Here is an 18,578-nt window from a genome sequence, read left to right on the forward strand (position 1 = left end):
GGTCTGAAGATCGACAATGTTTAGGTCGACCACTATAGGTCGACAGTCACTAGGTCGACATGGATGGAAAGTCGACAGGGTTTCTAGGTCGACATGTGCTAGGTCGACAGGTCTAAAGGTCGACATGAGTTTTTCACATTTTTTTTCTTTTTTTTGAATTTTTTCATACTTAAGGATCCACGTGGACTACGATTGGAACGGTAAAGTGTGCCGAGCGAAGCGGTAGCGGAGCGAAGGCACCATGCCCGAAGCATGGCGAGCGAAGCGAGCCATGCGAGGGGACGCGGTGCACTAATTTGGGATCCCGGTCACTCTACAAAGAAAACGACACACACAAAAAACAAAAAAACCTCATGTCGACCTTTAGACCTGTCGACCTAGCACGTCGACCTAGAAACCCTGTCGACCTTCCATCCATGTCGACCTAGTGACTGTCGACCTATAGTGGTCGACCTAAACATTGTCGACCTAGACACTGTCGATTTGATGAACCACACCCAGATTTAACATGTGCAGAGAGAGATAGATTTGGGTGTGGTGAGTTCAATCTGCAATCTAAATTGCAGTGTAAAAATAAAGCAGCCAGTACTTACCCTGCACAGAAACAAAATAACCCACCCAAATCTAACTCTCTCTGCACATGTTATATCTGCCTCCCCTGCAGTGCACATGGTTTTGCCCAACTGCTAAAAAATTTCCTGCTGCGATCAACTTGGAATTACCCCCTCTGTTCTATAGAAATCGGTATTTGGGGTTTAGGGTGTTCCCTACATCTTGTGATTCATTAAGGCATCTTAATTGTGCGCACTCAGACGGTACCATTCGACCATTCGAGCTTTCCATCCTAGTTTTGTGCTGACATCAATGTATAAAAGCTGCGTTTTCACTCGTAATTTTGGGTGAATATACGCAATGTTGCTTCGTAGCTATGCAGCCAATGGAAGTGGGATAGATTTGAGGTTGGGTTGTAAAATCGCAGATAAGATTTTAGGTTTCGCTAGATGTCGTCGCAGATTTGCAATTCATTTAAAAAAAAGAGAATTAAGGCCCTCATTCAGCATCAATTGCAGTTCTGCTAAAATAAGCAAAACTGAAACTGCTATCACTCGCATGCTGGGTGTCGCTCAGCATGCTAATTGCAGCCAGCAATGCGATCACAATTCAATTGCGATTGCATAGCTGAATAAAGGAAACCACCCTGGCTCCGCAGCATGGCTGCGAAGGCAGTCAGTCTGCGGCCATTTTCTTGTTCGCATCGGCCGCATGTGATTTCACGCGGCCACCCCGAACATGTCCCGTTTCCAAAGCCACACCCTCACAATGTCGCATGGCCGCCTGCAGACGCCTCTGCTTGTCAATCAGGCAGAGGCGTTTCCATCAATGCGATGTGATCGCATTGTTCGCCCAGCACATACGCAGAACAGATTCCTGTACGTGCGCACTGGGCCAAATATCAGCCCAATGCTATTGTACCTTTGGAGCTTCATCCACTGTTAGGTTCACTAATATATAATCATATTGAGCCTTTGCAATAGGTTTCTCTTAAGTGGTAAGATGTTGTATCTGGTAGCAATTGCATCGGCATATGTAGCGGAAGAACTACATGCTTCATGTTGGATTTTTGAAGATACATACACAAAGTACTGTAGCAACTAATACTATTTTTCTGTGCCTAAAGTAGTTTTTACTTTTTATATAAATCTGGAAATCATAAAATTTTCTCTTTGTATGCAATCAACCAGCCGGCCAACTATTACATACACTATTAGGGCAGTTGCACCTGTTCAGAAGGAAAGAATCCATGAAAATGGATCAACTTTATATCCAGACATAAGATTGAACAAGGATACCATTGTGCACGTTCATTCCAAGGAGAATGGATGTAAGTGTTGTAAAGGTGGATTCTACTGTTGGTGATCTCCTGTAAATGTAGGGCTAAGTCTTCTGCAGATGATTTATGCAAGGTGACATGGTGGTCATCTCTTCATACCTTTGGAAGGCCCTTCAAACAGCCTTTTGTTGCAATTTATTTGCACTTGTATACTTAACCCACCTTATACTTGAATATTTTCCTTATATGGTATGGCTGCCATGGTGTTGAAAAGACAAGTTATTATAGTTAATTTAATTTCCTTGAAATACTTCAGGGCACGTTTCCACCCATGTTGCCTCTAATATGTTCAGAAAGACAGCTTGGAAAGTATATCAAGGCACCACCTAATCTGAGTCTCTGTTCATACCCAAAAACAAGTGGAGCCCCAAAAATTCTAATCTTACGTCATTTATTCGAACCCTAGATTGAAATCACCATTTTTTTTACTCCAACTAGGATTACTCCAAATTAGTAGGGACTACAGGTGAACTAAATTTGCTTATAATAGCTAAAGTGAAAAACGCCCTGAAATGGCTAAATTAATTCCTCCGGGTACTCAGGTTTCCTCCCCCAATCCAAAAATATACTGGTAGACCAATTGGCTCCTGACAAAACTTAACCCTAGTGTGTAAGTGTGTGCATGTACATGTGTTTAGAGCAGACTAGATGGGCCAAGTGTCTTATCTGCCATCAAATTCTGTTTCGATAACGTAATCCTTTTGTGAAAATGAGGACAAAGTGATTATTGGCTTCTAAATTAATGGGGAACATATCACTGAGCAATTTTTTTTAATTAAAACACCATAAGGCAAAGTTTATCATAATCAAAGGTATATCTTGAATTTTATTATAGATCTTACAACCCTCCCCAAATTGTTCCACCAGCCCACACTATCGCAACAGATCAGCAGTCCCTCTTGAAATTCCACCTGCCCTGTCTCACTTCTGCGACCTCAGAGGCGCTTGATGCTGAGATTATAGATTTAGAAATTGCCTACACCATCAAACAGTTAAAATCCAACAAACCTCCGGGCCCAGGTGGCATCACAGCTTCATATTATAAAAGATGCCAAAACGTGCTCATCCCCCAACTGTCCGCATTAGCACCTTAAATGACGACCCCTTTTCTAAACAGGGTTTAGAAGCTAAAGTTACTGTATACAGCAGTAATTCATTAAGAAGTTGAGAAACCCGACTCATTGTGCCCATTATCTCCCTATTAAATACAAATTTTAAACTTTCTCTAGAAATGATAGCTACCATTAGACTGCAGTTCTCCCCAACTTATCCTAAGCGATAAAGCAGGTTTCATTCCAGGGAGACAGGCAAAGGACAACACCACATACATTGTTAGCCTCATACACTACATTTATACCTCAAAGTTGCTTGCTCTATTACTTTCTCTGGATGCTTATCAGTTGGTTTTAATGCCTGAAACCTTCCTTCATTTTGGGTTCTCAGAGATGTTCAAGTCCCTCCGCTAGAGCATCAGTTACTGATGTTGTCTTTGAGCTTTTCAACATATCTAACAGCACCAGACAGGGTTCCTGCTGTCACCCCTGATATTTGCTTTAGTCATAGAATCCCTGGCTGCTAGAATTTAGACAGTGGAATTTGGCTCTAACATAGTTAAAGTCTTCCTATTTGTAGATGATGTGTTACTTACCATCTCGCCCATCCCCCACATCTCCGTCAAATCTGAAGCTGAGCTCCTCAAATCCAATTACATATCTGCATGGAAAATAAGATATTTTCCTGATCTAGAAGGTCCCTTCAAATGCTACAACATTCCAATGTTGCTATCGTCTTGGTTCTTGCCACGTACCTTTTTACAACAGGCAGGGGTATAGTTGATGCCCCATCTCATGTGAAGCCATTGGGGAGACCAATAGATAGAGGAATTTACGGCAGAACTTTGTATTTTATCATGATTTTGTGAACTTTACCCAAATTATTATTTTTTTTTGAATAAAATGGTTGTTTGCCTATTAATACATTAATTTAATCTTATTTTTTTTAGATATAATACATTTTCCATATTTTTACTAAATAATTTGATCAGATTATCGGAATGTTCACATAGTACAGGGTATTTCCACCCACATAGTGGAAAGAGCAGGTTAATCCAACAGCACAGAGTAGTGATGTGTGGCTGTTTATACATTTATGGGGTATATGCAATTCTGGACGAATTGCGTCTTTTTTTCGACCGTTTGAGGATTCGACTGTACTCGACAGCCGAAACCCTCCACCCGGGACCATGAATTAGACATATTCAATACAAAACGCATTCGACACTCCCCTTGTCGAACAACGGACCAATCGTCGAGTAGTGGGCGTCCTGGATTCGACTTCCCGCTGTTTGGAGCCCTTTATAGGGCTTGTTTGCTGCGTGCTCAGCAGCCATTTTGTGAACCTGCAGAGTGGAGTGGAGGTGCTGCAGAGCTAGCAAATTGGTTGTTTGATGTGGTATCGTTTGGACACCCAGTAGGCTTTAATCCAGGACGGACAGGAGGATACCTGTTACCCCGGAGGAGAGTCGTTTTTGGAGTGATCTCTACATTTGTAGGTAAGTACCACATGTGGTCTGGCGTTGCATGTATGTGTTTGTGTAGTGGGGGGGGGGGGGGGGGGGGTGTTCCATGAGGTGTACATGTGGCGTTGCTTTGGGGTGTTTGGGGTATGTATATGTGTGCAGGTATGTGTATATAGCTCCTGCTTGTATTGCTGCATGTTTTTTTTGGAGTTTTGTGTTTGGGGGTAGTTTTTCACGTTTTTTTTTTCATGAAATGTTTTTTGGGTCATGCTTTTGCATTGGTGTACCTCCAGCATGTGCAGGAATGATTTTTGGCTTGTTTGGGATGATTTTAGAACGTGTCGGTATCCACCATGTGGTCGACAGGTGATGTCGTTTGTTTCCAAAACATGTTTTTTGGATCCTATTTTAGCACTGGTGCATCCCTGAACATTCCAAAACATGTTTTTTGCTCCTACTTTAGCACTGGTTGACCTCCAGCATGTGCAGGGATGCTTTTTGGCTTGTTTTGGGGTGATTTTAGAGTGTGTCGGTATCTGCCATGTGGCCGACATGTGTCGTTGTTTGTTCCCAAAACATGTTTTTTTGCTCCTATTTTAGCACTGGTGCATCCCTGCACATGCTGGAGGTAATTTTGGGCTTGTTTGGGCTGACTTTGACTGTGTCTGTATCTGCCATGTGGCCAACGTGCTGTAGTTTGTTTCCAAAACATGTTTTTTTGCTCCTTTTTTAGCACTGGTTGACCTCCAGCATATGCAGGGATGCTTGTATGGGGGTTTTGGCTTGTTTGGCTGAGGTTTTTTTCAATTTTTCATTTTTTTTTGGGTGTGTTTGGTCCTGCTTGAGCACTGGGGTCCTAACAGCATGAGGTGTGGTTGCATGTAATTATGTAATGTGTGTGAAATTTGTAGAAATATTTTTTTTCCTTTTTACAACAGAGATGTCCAGGGACAAGCGGCCCCGATCCCCCCCTTCCCCCCACCCCTCAGAAGCATTTTCCCTGCACAGCAATGAGGAGTGGGAGCCGACCCAGGAGGAGGATACGACCGACCAGGCATGCAGTGACCAGCCGCGGTCGTCAAGGGACCAAAGACAGAAGCAAAAAAAGAAAAGGCCTAGACAGGTAAATACTGACAACACCTGCAGACACAATAGCATCCAACTTGACACACCCTAGTTTGCGCACTGCCATGCACACCTACAGGTATCTTTGCGCACTGCCAGGGATACTGACACACTCACAGGTACATACCGATCTTATTAAATGCATGGTTTTTTTTATCCCTAAAGGCAAGAAGCCAGCCGGAGGATCAGTCGGAGGAGGAAGCCTCTGGTGAAGACGCAGGACAGAAGAAGCCGCGTGGACCCAAATACACTGAGGCGGAAAACTGTGCCCTAGTGGATGGCGTCGACAGGTCCTACGAGGTTCTGTATGGACCAAGGGCACAGACCACAGCAGCTAAGACCAAGCGAAACATCTGGGATGCCATCGCGAGACAAGTCACTGCAGTATCTGGAAACCGCCGGAGCACCAGAAACTGCATGAAGCGGTACAGTGATTGCCGCAGACAGACCAAGAAGATGGGTATTCAGCGCCGACATGAGACAGCTACGGGAGGTGGTCCGGCTCTCAATCTGAAGTGGCTACCCTGGGAGAACGTTATTAGAAGGCGCATGAACCCTGTTATGGTCCAAGGAGTTCGCGGAGGTGTGGACTCTAGCCGTCCTGCTGGCTTTCCCGAGGAGGAAGAACCGCCCAGAAGACGGCGGGAGACAAGCAGTCCAAAAGGAGGCCTGATGGTAAGAATACATTCAGATGAGCTGTACTAAATCTTTTTTATTTGCTAATGTGTTTGTTCTTTTTCCCCAGACACGCCTGCCCAGAGGACATCACCTGCGCGCAGGACACCGCCAGCGCGCGGACCATCACCTGCGCAGCAGGCATCGGCAGCAGCGCACGGACCATCACCTGCGCAGCAAGCATCAGGAGCGCGCAGACTATCACCTGCGCGCCACACATCGTCAGCGCGCAGAAAGTCACCTGCGCACCAGACATCGTCAGCGCACAGACCATCACCTGCGCGCCAATCATCAGCGCGCAGAACGTCACCTGCGCGCCAGACACAGTCGGCGACCACACCACCAGTTGGGCGCCAAACTACAGCTCCTGCGCGCAGGCCATCACCAGCTCGTCATCTCTCCAGGAGCTCTGGGACTGTGACCGAAGAGCCTCAACAAGACACATCACCCGAACTGTTTGAGTCTACAGGGTTAACGGACGAGACTTTTCCTGGGTTTGAAGACAGCCGTGCAGACGTATCCAGCCATACCCTTGAAAAGTCTCCAGAATTGAGGACAAGTGAAGCTCCTGGAGCAGCGGCACCACCGGATGGAGAAGGTTTTTATTTTTTTATTTTTTTTTTAGGGGGGGGGGGCATTTTTGTATAGTTTATTAACTTTATTTCTTTTTTTTTCTTTTGCAAACAGAGGTGCCACGGACCAGCAGCGGACTTGCGTCAGTGATTGGTCCCTTTCTTCAGGCCGGATCTCCTACAGGATTCGTCGGACGACGAGGTGGAAGTGCAGCAGTCCGCTGCTTCTACATCCCTGTGTGAGTATTTATCAAATTGTGAACCTTCAAACAAATGTATGAATGTGTATACTAAATTCTAATTTTCTTTTCAGCTTCACAAATGCAATTGGTGGCAGACGTACAGCAAGGGCAGGATCCCTGAAATATTCAGAGGGTAAACACCCTGGCAGCAGAGATGAATGTCAGCCAGGATAGTTTTCGGGTTGTCGTTGGAACCAGACTGGACGCCATTGATAAGACAATGGATAAGATGGCAAACGGTTTGGTTGACATGCAAAAGGCTCTTGCCGACAGCATGGCAGAAATGCAAAAGACCAGACGAGAAGATCACAGGGAGACTATGGACATCCTTCACGTTCTGGCCACATCCATCAACCGGCTGGTGGATAACACATCATGCCTGGCACACAGCGTTGACAACATGTCGGAGAGCCAACGACATTCCGCATCCAGCCACCAGATCATCGCAACAACGCTACAGATGATCTATGATAAGCTCCCAGAGCCAGCTCAACAACACGCTGGTGAACCACCACATCCGCCACCACAAGCCGCACTGACGCCTCCTGCCCTTGCTCCACCACGATCCTGGTATGGCCGGTCACAGCTGTACCAAGGATATACAGGGATGTACCACCCCTACCAGATGCCTCCACCACCGGCCGCCACGTCTACACCAGCACGGCCACCGAGGCCAATTCAACACACCCCACAGCCGCCCAGGGCATCGACGCCACATCAAGAGGAAGAAGAGGATCCGGATGGCCAACAACCACCATAAGCCCGGTCGTATGGTTTTATTATTTACTCATGTTTTTCATGTTTCCCTTTCTCCCCCTCCCATTAGTTTTTTTTTTTCCTTTATATTGTTTTATATGTGTGTTGGGCTCCCCCACCCCCGACCGGATACTACCAAGGAGCTTTATGTCTAGGCATACATGCGCGGGCATGTATGCGGGCGCGTGTGGTGACTGATGAAAGCTCCTTGTGGTTACATGTATGATGGGCCAAAGAGCAATTCTGATGCCACTTTGTTTTTTTTAATTGGTGTAAAATAGGCTTTCACTGTTGTGTGAATTTACTATTCACTAGTGTTTATTTTTGGCTTCTTCATAGGATTGGGTGGAAAATTGAAGTGGACGGCGTAGTTCGTGTTGTGCGTACCAAGGTGAGTAAAGCCATGTTTCAATGTATATATTCAAGAAACTTTGGACCGCCTGCCCTTGGGTAACAATACAGTCCAGCAATGGGTCATGCTGGGCTGTGTGGTTCCACAAGTGCAGGCGTGTCAAAGTGCTGACCACTGACACCACTCAGCCACTTTGGACCGCCTGCACTTGGGGAACAACACAGTCCAGCAATGGGTCATGCTGGGCTGCGTGGTTCCACAAGTGCAGGCGTGTCAAAGTGCTGACCACTGACACCACTCTGCCACTTTGGACCGCCTGCACTTGGGGAACAACACAGTCCAGCAATGGGTCATGCTGGGCTGTGTGGTTCCACAAGTGCAGGCGTGTCAAAGTGCTGACCACTGACACCACTCTGCCACTTTGGACCGCCTGCACTTGGGGAACAACACAGTCCAGCAATGGGTCATGCTGTGTGGTTCCACAAGTGCAGGCGTGTCAAAGTGCTGACCACTGACACCACTCTGCCACTTTGGACCGCCTGCACTTGGGGAAACAACACAGTCCAGCAATGGGTCATGCTGGGCTGTGTGGTTCCACAAGTGCAGGCGTGTCAAAGTGATGACCACTGACACCACTCTGCCACTTTGGACCGCCTGCACTTGGGGAACAACACAGTCCAACAATGGGTCATGCTGGGCTGTGTGGTTCCACAAGTGCAGGCGTGTCAAAGTGCTGACCACTGACACCACTCTGCCACTTTGGACCGCCTGCACTTGGGGAACAACACAGACCAGAAATGGGTCATGCTGGGCTGTGTGGTTCCACAAGTGCAGGCGTGACAAAGTGCTGACCACTGACACCACTCTGCCATTTTGGACCGCCTGCACTTGGGGAACAACACAGTCCAGCAATGGGTCATGCTGGGCTGTGTGGTTCCACAAGTGCAGGCGTGTCAAAGTGCTGACCACTGACACCACTCTGCCACTTTGGACCGCCTGCACTTGGGGAACAACACAGACCAGAAATGGGTCATGCTGGGCTGTGTGGTTCCACAAGTGCAGGCGTGTCAAAGTGCTGACCACTGACACCACTCTGCCACTTTGGACCGCCTGCACTTGGGGAACAACACAGACCAGAAATGGGTCATGCTGGGCTGTGTGGTTCCACAAGTGCAGGCGTGACAAAGTGCTGACCACTGACACCACTCTGCCATTTTGGACCGCCTGCACTTGGGGAACAACACAGTCCAGCAATGGGTCATGCTGGGCTGTGTGGTTCCACAAGTGCAGGCGTGTCAAAGTGCTGACCACTGACACCACTCTGCCACTTTGGACCGCCTGCACTTGGGGAACAACACAGTCCAGCAATGGGTCATGCTGGGCTGTGTGGTTCCACAAGTGCAGGCGTGACAAAGTGCTGACCACTGACACCACTCTGCCACTTTGGACCGCCTGCACTTGGGGAACAACACAGACCAGAAATGGGTCATGCTGGGCTGTGTGGTTCCACAAATGTTCTTGGGAAAGGAATGAACATGACATCATTAGTGTCTTTACTTAATATGGAATTTCTTTTTTTTTCCACAGATCTCTACACAAGAAAAGAATGTAAAGAAGAACACACACTACTTTTTTGTTTTTATTACATTTTATTTTTTTAATAAAAAAAAATACAATTTTAATTCTTCAATAAATTTTTAAAATGAGAAGTTTTGTGTGGTTTCTCTTTAAATTATTAGTTAATAAAATGTAAAAAAGGGCATTTCAGAGATGCAGTGGTATTGTGGTAGGTTGCCCATGGTACAGCAGGGGAACTGTCTTGTCCCTTGACATCCACGCTGGTTCCTGCACCTTGGGAAGGATACTCCGCAAGACCTGTGGAAGAGAATAGTCTGGTGTCATCCAAAGACAAGGTACAAGTAACACTTGAACACAAGCAGGTTACATTGGCCTTTGTCACAAATGCAACCCTCCGGCACTTGAGAAACTACACATCCAAGCATGCCCTGACACAGCGTAAGCATGCTGTGTCAGGGCATGATTGGATATGCAGTTTTGCAAATGCTGGAGGGCCGCAGTTGGGACATGCCTGGGTTACTTGGACAAGAGGGAGTTTTGGGCAATACATCTCACCTGAGGGGGGGGGGGGGGGGGGGGGTGTCTGCTACATGGCGGAGGTCCAGATCACAAGTAGGTTGCCCATGGTACAGCAGGGGAACTGTCCGGTCCCTTCATCCACGCTGGTTCCTGCACCTTGAAGGATACTCCGCAAGACCTGTGGAAGAGAATAGTATGGTGTCATCCAAAGACAAGGTACAAGCAACACTTGAACACATGCAGCTTACATTGGCCTTTGTCCCAAATGCAACCCTCCGGCACTTGAGAAACTACACATCCAAGCATGCCCTGACACAGCGTAAGCATTGCTGTGTCAGGGCATGATTGGATATGCAGTTTTGCAAATGCCGGAGTGCCGCAGTTGGGACATGTCTGGGTTACTTGGACAAGAGGGAGTTTTGGGCAATATATCTCAACTGAGGGGGGGGTGTCTGCTACATGGCGGAGGTCCAGGTCCACATCACAAGTAGGTCGCCCATGGTACAGCAGGCGAACTGTCCGGTCCCTTCATCCACGCTGGTTCCTGCACCTTGAAGGATACTCCGCAAGACCTGTGGAAGAGAATAGAAGAGAACAAAAGGTCCCAGCAACACTGCGCAAATACACAGGTTACTCAGACAAGATGGAGTTTTGGCCAATACATCTCACCTGAAAGAGTGACTCTAACATGGCGGTGGTTCAGGTCCACATCACAAGTAGGACATCCATGGTGGAGTGGGGTAAACTGGTCCAATACTGGAGTGGTTTTGCAGAAGTGTATCCTGGGTAAAACTGTTGAAGCATGGGTACATTCCCCTCAGCAGAGTGAAGAAAAAAATATTCTTTTTAAAAATCTATTAAAAAATACTTGTGAGTCAAAAATAGACAATCCAAGTACATAATCCCTTCTAATAAAAATAGATATGCTATTAGCAATAAAAAACCCCTAAAAAAGAACATGTTTTTAAATTTTTTTATTAGATTCCGCCAGCAAAGTGAGGCGGAATGAAATTGACGAAATTACTGTCGAAAAGCACTGTTGTCGAATCGACAATCTTCAATTGAATATACTTTTGTCGGAAAGCCGCATTTTGACCATTGCAGACATGTCGAATTTTGAAAATGTCGATTTGCAAAAAGTCGAATCTGAAACGGCAGGTATTTTGACGAAAAGTACTGTATTGCATTGTCGAATCCAATTCGACATGTTTTTTTTTGTCGAAAATGCCCCATTTTTCGACCGCAATTGAATATACCCTTATGCTGGAAGATTGGTGTGTCAAAACATGACGGGTCTAGGGCAGGGACGTGCGGTGAGGTAAATGGCTCAGGAGGCACTGGCTAGTACCAGAGCCAGATTGACACACAATTTATGAGCCAAAGGGTTCATGTGGGCATTATACACAGGTGCAGCAGTATATACTATACTGCTGGAAATTTGGCGAGTTTTGATCAGAGATGTGCGGAAAAGATAAGCAGATGAGGCACTACAAAAATCATTGCAATAATAAAAAGAAGATATTTATAATATATTCTTTGTATATGTCATATACTTTATATAGTCAAACTTCTAGTTTAAACGTTAGTATTGCAGGAAAGGATTTGCCTCACCCCACCGCACGTCACTGGTCTAGGGGAAAGGCAAGCAGTGTGGTTGCCCGGGTCACTGTGACCTGAGGACGTGTCCACAGTCTCCCTGCTGACGCCATCTAATTTGATGGTACCCGCCCACTCTTGCTCGCCTCTAACAGCCGCTATCAGTCGCTACTACTGGGTGCTGCATTGCCACCTAAGGCAGTTACTACTTCTGCCCATTAGGTGGAAGTGATGTATTGGGAACCGCTGCGGCCGAAAGTATCCGCTCCGTCCATGTACCCACTGCCTCTACCACACCTGTATGGAGTGCTGCGCACCCACCCATACCGTAGGAAATACAGACAGAGTGGAACACCTCCATCACACTAGGGAGGACAGAAGAACAAGTAGGGTCAGTTAGGGATAGTACCATCACTCAGCAATCTGTGTTTCAGTGTGCACCTGATCCCTGTGCAACCTGTGTGTGTCAGTGTGCCCCTGGTCTCTAAGAAATCTGTGTGCATATAAGCGGCTCTACTGTGGTGTAACATGTATAACGGGCTCTAATGTGGTGTAATGTGTATAAGTGGCTCTACTGTGGTGTAACATTTATAAGTGTTCTACTGTGGTGTAACGTGTATAAGCGGCTCTACTGTGATGTAATGTATATAAGAGGCTCTACCATGGTGCAACGTGTATAAAGGGCTCTACCATGGCATAATGTGTAAAAGGGTCTCTATTGTGGTGTAACATGTATAAGGAGCTCTACTGTGTGGCATAACTTGTATAAGGGTCTCTACTGCAGTGACGTCACAAGGAGGGTGAAGGGGGTCTGGCCTGCACCCAGGTGTCACCCGCCGACGAGTGACACCAAAATGCCCGCTCCTGCTCAGTGACAAGAGCTGGGTTCTGCACTGTAACACTATGTGCAGCACTCGACTCCTGCCAAAGTGTACGAGCCAACACTGCAGCCTACACCATCACCAGGTAAAGCCCGCACCTCCCACGCACCCGGCGTGACAAAAAAAGGGGTCAGCCTGTGAGGCCACACCACCTCCCAATGAGACCACACCCTTTTCTGCAGCAGGGTACATTGTGTTCCAAAGGGAAACATTGGGGTGTAGAGTGGATCTTGATCCAGAGGCACCAACAGGCTAAAGCTTTAGGCTGTCCCAGGATGCATTTGGGCCTCCTCTATAACCCCGCCTCCAGGCACTGTAAGCTCAGTTTTGAGTTGGTGCCTGCAGCAGCAGGTCATTTAACAAGGGGGCTCCACTGGGCAGCCCTGAAAAGCTTTCTAAGAAGACTTCAAGTGCCGCAGCGCTGTTATGTCAGTGTGCCATTCAGTGCTGCGGTTCCATCACCTCCAAAGCCGCGTTGCATACTCCCGCGGCCTGTTCCCGAGTACTTGCGGCACAGATGCTCCGGCTTTAGGCACACGGTCGTAGACGCTCTCTTGGTTTGCGTGGCTGCTATGGGGAGGAGGTAAGAGGGTCCCCCAGGCGAGACCTGCCATTAAATCACGTTCCATCTGTGACCTAGGGAGACTGGTCGCGGCGCTGGCGTGGACAGTCACCGAGCAGGGACCACACTAGATCACCAGGGTGTATTGAGCACAGGTCGGGTGTACTAACACCCCATTTAATAAGACTCACAGTACCCGGGGTGGAAGTCCAGCATAGGGGAGGTGGCGCTTGACCTTTAACCCCTCCCCCGGCCCAGGGCACCATATACTGCAGATTTTCCCACCCTGGAGCTGCCTCACACTCTTCCTCACTGAGACGCTGGGTGCCATCTTCTAAGCATAGCTGCGGCTGGTCTCCGGGACTGCAGGGCAAGGTCTTCCTTGTAAAGCCACCTGCATACAGCGCTGTGACTTTACAAACACTTGAGTATTCTACATGTCTTTCTACAGACAGCGTTAGTTAAGAAAGAGTGTACCTATTACAGGATATATTGTACGAGTATTCTGATATATACCGCTGGTCTAGGACCGCGCTGTGATTATATATATATATATATATATATATATATAATCTATATCGTCAAAATGTATAAGTGTGCGCTCATGTGGATCAAATATAATCTGTAGTAAAATATTAAAATATTTTCTTATAATTAAAATATTTTCACATGCATTCCTCACAAACATGGGTGGCAGTTGATAAATTATGGCGATTAGAATGTGTAAAAAATAGAAGTAATCAGCGCCTAATAATGCCCAGAAAATGATGGTGGGGACATAGAATGAAATTTAGTGAAAAAAATGGGACAAACACTTTTCTCAGATAGGAATCTTCGGTCCTCAGACCAATATCACCACAGTGGTATGCAAAAGAGAAAAAGATACAACCAATAGTGTGTACCGTTTAAACAAGAAACAAATGATATAGAAGCTTATCTGTCCATAAAAGTAGGGTCCAGGATATCTCCCTTCACATTTACTTTAGTACATAAATTAAACCCACGGTTTAAAACTAGCAGGTATCACACGTACAAGAAACAATTGATATAAAAGCTTATCTGTCCATCAAAAGAGGGTCCAGGGTAACTCCTGATGCATTTAGTCCTAATGCAAAGGACTAGGGGATAATGGCCCTCATTCCGAGTTGTTCGCTCGCAAGGCGATTTTAGCAGAGTTACACACGCTAAGCCTCCGCCTACTGGGAGTGAATCTTAGCTTCTTAAAATTGCGAACGATGTATTCGCAATATTGCGATTACAAACTACTTAGCAGTTTCAGAGTAGCTTCAGACTTACTCGGCATCTGCGATCAGTTCAGTGCTTGTCGTTCCTGGTTTGACGTCACAAACACACCCAGCGTTCGCCCAGACACTCCCCCGTTTCTCCTGCCACTCACGCGTTTTTTCCGGAAACGGTAGCGTTTTTAACCACACGCCCATAAAATGCCGTGATTCCGCCCAGTAACACCCATTTCCTGTCAATCACATTACGATCGCCGGAGCGAAGAAAAAGCCGTGAGTAAAAAAACTATCTTCATAGCAAAAATACTTGGCGCAGTCGCAGTGCGAACATTGCGCATGCGTACTAAGCAGAAAACCGCTGCGATGCGAAGAAAATTACCGAGCGAACGACTCGGAATGACCCCCAATGTCCCAGAGGCATTTATTTTTAGGCATTTAGGCAGAGTCTCCATTTGAATTGATACTATTCTGTGACCGTGTCCCTTCCCCATGAAGCTATGCACCTATTTTTTTGGCACTAGCCTTCGGCATGCACTGTCCCTATTATTAATATTAGGAGAGGTAGGTGGGTGGGTGGGTGGGGGGTGGTAAGGAAACTTTCGCTCTGAGCTCCACAAGGTCTAGAACCAGTCCTGTGTCAAACGTATGCATTTCATTTATGTCACCTCCCCTAAACCTGAACAAATGCCCATTTGTAAACCTTCTTTACTCACCACTGGATGTAGGAATGATTGGACTCCAGTGTGTTATAGTCTTCTTTCCAGTAATCAAGCAGCTTTTCTATTTTAAGTCCTATATTACATAAAGAGAACTGGTCATATTTTTTTACCATAAACATGATGCCTTAAGAAATAGAGACCGCCTGATTTCAGTATTTCATTAGCAATACACAGTACTGGAAATACTAATTTGAATGTTTTACTTAAACTGGTGGAAGTGCACCCAGAAAAGCTTTTACCTAACAGTGTAGTATATTATTAAGACATTGCAAATATAGACATCATAATTACGGCGGGAAATACGTAATTTTTTGTAATTAAGTTCCAATCAATAAGGTATAAAAGGCGGAAGAGGAAGGAGCACAGTATCCAAACTTGAAAAAGGTGTTAATCACCGAAACGCGTTGCTTGGACATTGTGCTTCAACTTGCCTGGAAAGAAAGGGGAAGGAGTTTTGCCTGGACAGCCTGGAAAAGTTTTCTGCGGTGGTGCCGAGCTTTCCAGCCCGGGACCAGATCTGTTACGAACAGCCAGCCTACCGCAGCAACAAGGCATGGTGAGACTCAGTGATATTCCCATTTAAAGATCAGTACCAGCAAGTTGTATTTCATCAGACACACATTGAATTTTGTGTATCAGTATAAATTTTTTTATATATTTTTTATTGTCATTGTTTCACAGTGTGCACATAGTGTGGATTTTAAATATGATGTCAAAAAAATAAAATTCATTTTAATTAAAAACTAGTGAGAGGCATCTAAGAATTATTCCCAGCGCCAATTAGTGTGTCTATTTTTCATTGTTTAGTATCCATTTCCAAGGAAACACTGTACTCGTTTCCCAGACGCACTAAGGCTGCAAGGAGAATCTGGACTGCGCAGAAAAAGGTGTAAATCCAGTTTACAAGACATCATAATTTAGACACTCACAGTGGGAGAATGTCTTGCACATTTGTCAATTATAACTTAGCTATGTCAACTTTATGACTACCTACGCTTTGTTTGTCGTCATTATGACTGTCGCTATTTATTTTGACACTGTCAACATTTTTACTGTGTCTACGTTTTAATGGTTGACCTTTTGGTCATCAACATTTTGACTGTCAACCTTTTGATGTTGACTTTTTGTCTAGATTTTCATTGTCGACATTTTGACTACAGCCCCTCTTTCGGAGGAAGAAAATTGAATTCCATTGAGAGTATAGGACAACTCCTGAATGCTACCACCTACTGGTTACTCAAAAGGGTCACATCCTGTGCAGAGGCTGATTGCATGAAAGAGGTAGAGGCAGGAGAAAAGGAATATATATTCTTCCTGTCCTCTACTTTCTCCTCTCTCTATGCCAGTCACCTCTCACTCCTGTAGTGAGTGACCAGTAAACAGAGCAGTGTAAATGCTATCTCAGATATGTGAGTACATTGGGAGTCATTCCGAGTTGATCATTCGCTAGCTGTTTTTAGCAGCCGTGCAAACGCTATGCCGCCTCCCACTGGGAGTGTATGTTAGCTTAGCAGAAGTGCAAACGAAAGGATCGCAGAGCGGCTACAAAATAATTTTGTGCAGTTTCAGAGTAGCTTCAGACCTACTCAGCGCTTGTGTGAAACTACATCGGACGTTGTGAAAGTACGTCGCGCGTGCGCATTGCGCCGCATACGCATGCGCATTGCGCCGCATACGCATGCGCAAAAGTGCCATTTTTTTGCATCATGGCTGCGCAGCGAACATTTTCAGCTAGCGATCAACTCGGAATGACCCCCATAAGGAGATACAAGAAACATTGTGAAGGCGATCAATTTTCATTATAACTGACCATTTGGCTTAAATTCTATCTTGTTCTGGTAGAACTCCAGGTTTGGCATGTAATCCTATGGAGAAAAGACATCAAGAGACATTTGTAAACGATATACATATTCTATTATAAAATAAACAATGGTTCAGGTAAAAAGATTAAGAAAGTAATAATCTTACATCCTCCTTCAAGTGGACCTTTCATCTATACACAGTGGCACATGTGAGCTGAAGCAAAATACCTGAGATTGCAGCTTCACAATTTACTAGGAAGTTTAGGAACTATGGATAACACTGAGACTTAGGGGCAGATTCAATTGAGAGCAAAGTTTAGTGAGGTAAAAAACCTTGTTTACCTCGTGCCAAATTTAAAATTACCGTGGATTTGCGCGCTCCTGATACCCGTGGTATTCAATAAAAAATAAGATTTTACTTACCGGTAAATCTATTTCTCGTAGTCCGTAGTGGATGCTGGGGACTCCGTAAGGACCATGGGGAATAGACGGGCTCCGCAGTAGACATGGGCACTTTAAGAAATAATTCGGATTCTGGTGTGCTCTGGCTCCTCCCTCTATGACCCTCCTCCAGACCTCAGTTAGAGAAACTGTGCCCGGAAGAGCTGACAGTACAAGGAAAGGATTTTGGGAATCCAGGGTAAGACTCATACCAGCCACACCAATCACACCGTATAACTTGTGATAACTTTACCCAGTTAACAGTATGAACAACAACAGAGCATTAGATCAACCCTGATGCAACTATAACATAACCCTTATTTAAGCAATAACTATATACAAGCATTGCAGAAGAAGTCCGCACTTGGGACGGGCGCCCAGCATCCACTACGGACTACGAGAAATAGATTTACCGGTAAGTAAAATCTTATTTTCTCTAACGTCCTAGCGGATGCTGGGGACTCCGTAAGGACCATGGGGATTATACCAAAGCTCCCAAACGGGCGGGAGAGTGCGGATGACTCTGCAGCACCGAATGAGCAAACACAAGGTCCTCCTCAGCCAGGGTATCAAACTTGTAGAACTTTGCAAAGGTGTTTGAACCTGACCAAGTAGCCGCTCGGCAAAGCTGTAATGCCGAGACCCCTCGGGCAGCCGCCCAAGAAGAGCCCACCTTCCTTGTGGAATGGGCCTTAACTGATTTAGGCAGCGGCAACCCAGCCGCAGAATGAGCCTGCTGAATCGTGTTACAGATCCAGCGAGCAATCGTTTGCTTTGAAGCAGGCGCCCCAAGCTTGTTGGAAGCGGATACAGGATAAACAAAGATTCTGTTTTCCTGACCTTAGCCGTTCTGGCTACATAAACCTTCAAAGCCCTGACCACATCCAGTGACTCGGAATCCTCCAAGTCAGTAGTAGCCACAGGCACCACAATAGGTTGGTTTATATGAAAGGATGAAACCACTTTCGGCAGAAATTGTGGGCGGGTCCGCAATTCTGCTCTATCCGCATGGAAAACCAGATAAGGGCTTTTATGTGACAAAGCCGCCAATTCTGACACACGCCTAGCCGAAGCCAAGGCTAATAGCATGACCACCTTCCACGTGAGA

General features: G+C 45.9%; 1 protein-coding gene across 5 annotated transcripts in view; it reads right to left on the bottom strand.

The window, feature by feature from the left end:
- The window catches only part of LOC135055338 (opioid growth factor receptor-like), a 74,017-nt gene that overhangs the window by 16,827 nt on the left and 38,612 nt on the right, over positions 1 to 18,578 (bottom strand). For all 5 annotated transcript variants that reach the window (XM_063959286.1, XM_063959285.1, XM_063959284.1 and 2 more), the window contains exons 4-5: positions 17,038 to 17,092; positions 15,222 to 15,300 (exon numbers count right to left, since the gene is read on the bottom strand). In XM_063959286.1, the coding sequence (XP_063815356.1) occupies positions 15,222 to 15,300; positions 17,038 to 17,092 (134 nt within the window). The remainder of the gene's footprint in view (positions 1 to 15,221; positions 15,301 to 17,037; positions 17,093 to 18,578) is intronic.

This window comes from Pseudophryne corroboree, chromosome 3, assembly GCF_028390025.1.
Source record: "Pseudophryne corroboree isolate aPseCor3 chromosome 3, aPseCor3.hap2, whole genome shotgun sequence".
Lineage (NCBI taxonomy): Eukaryota > Metazoa > Chordata > Amphibia > Anura > Myobatrachidae > Pseudophryne > Pseudophryne corroboree.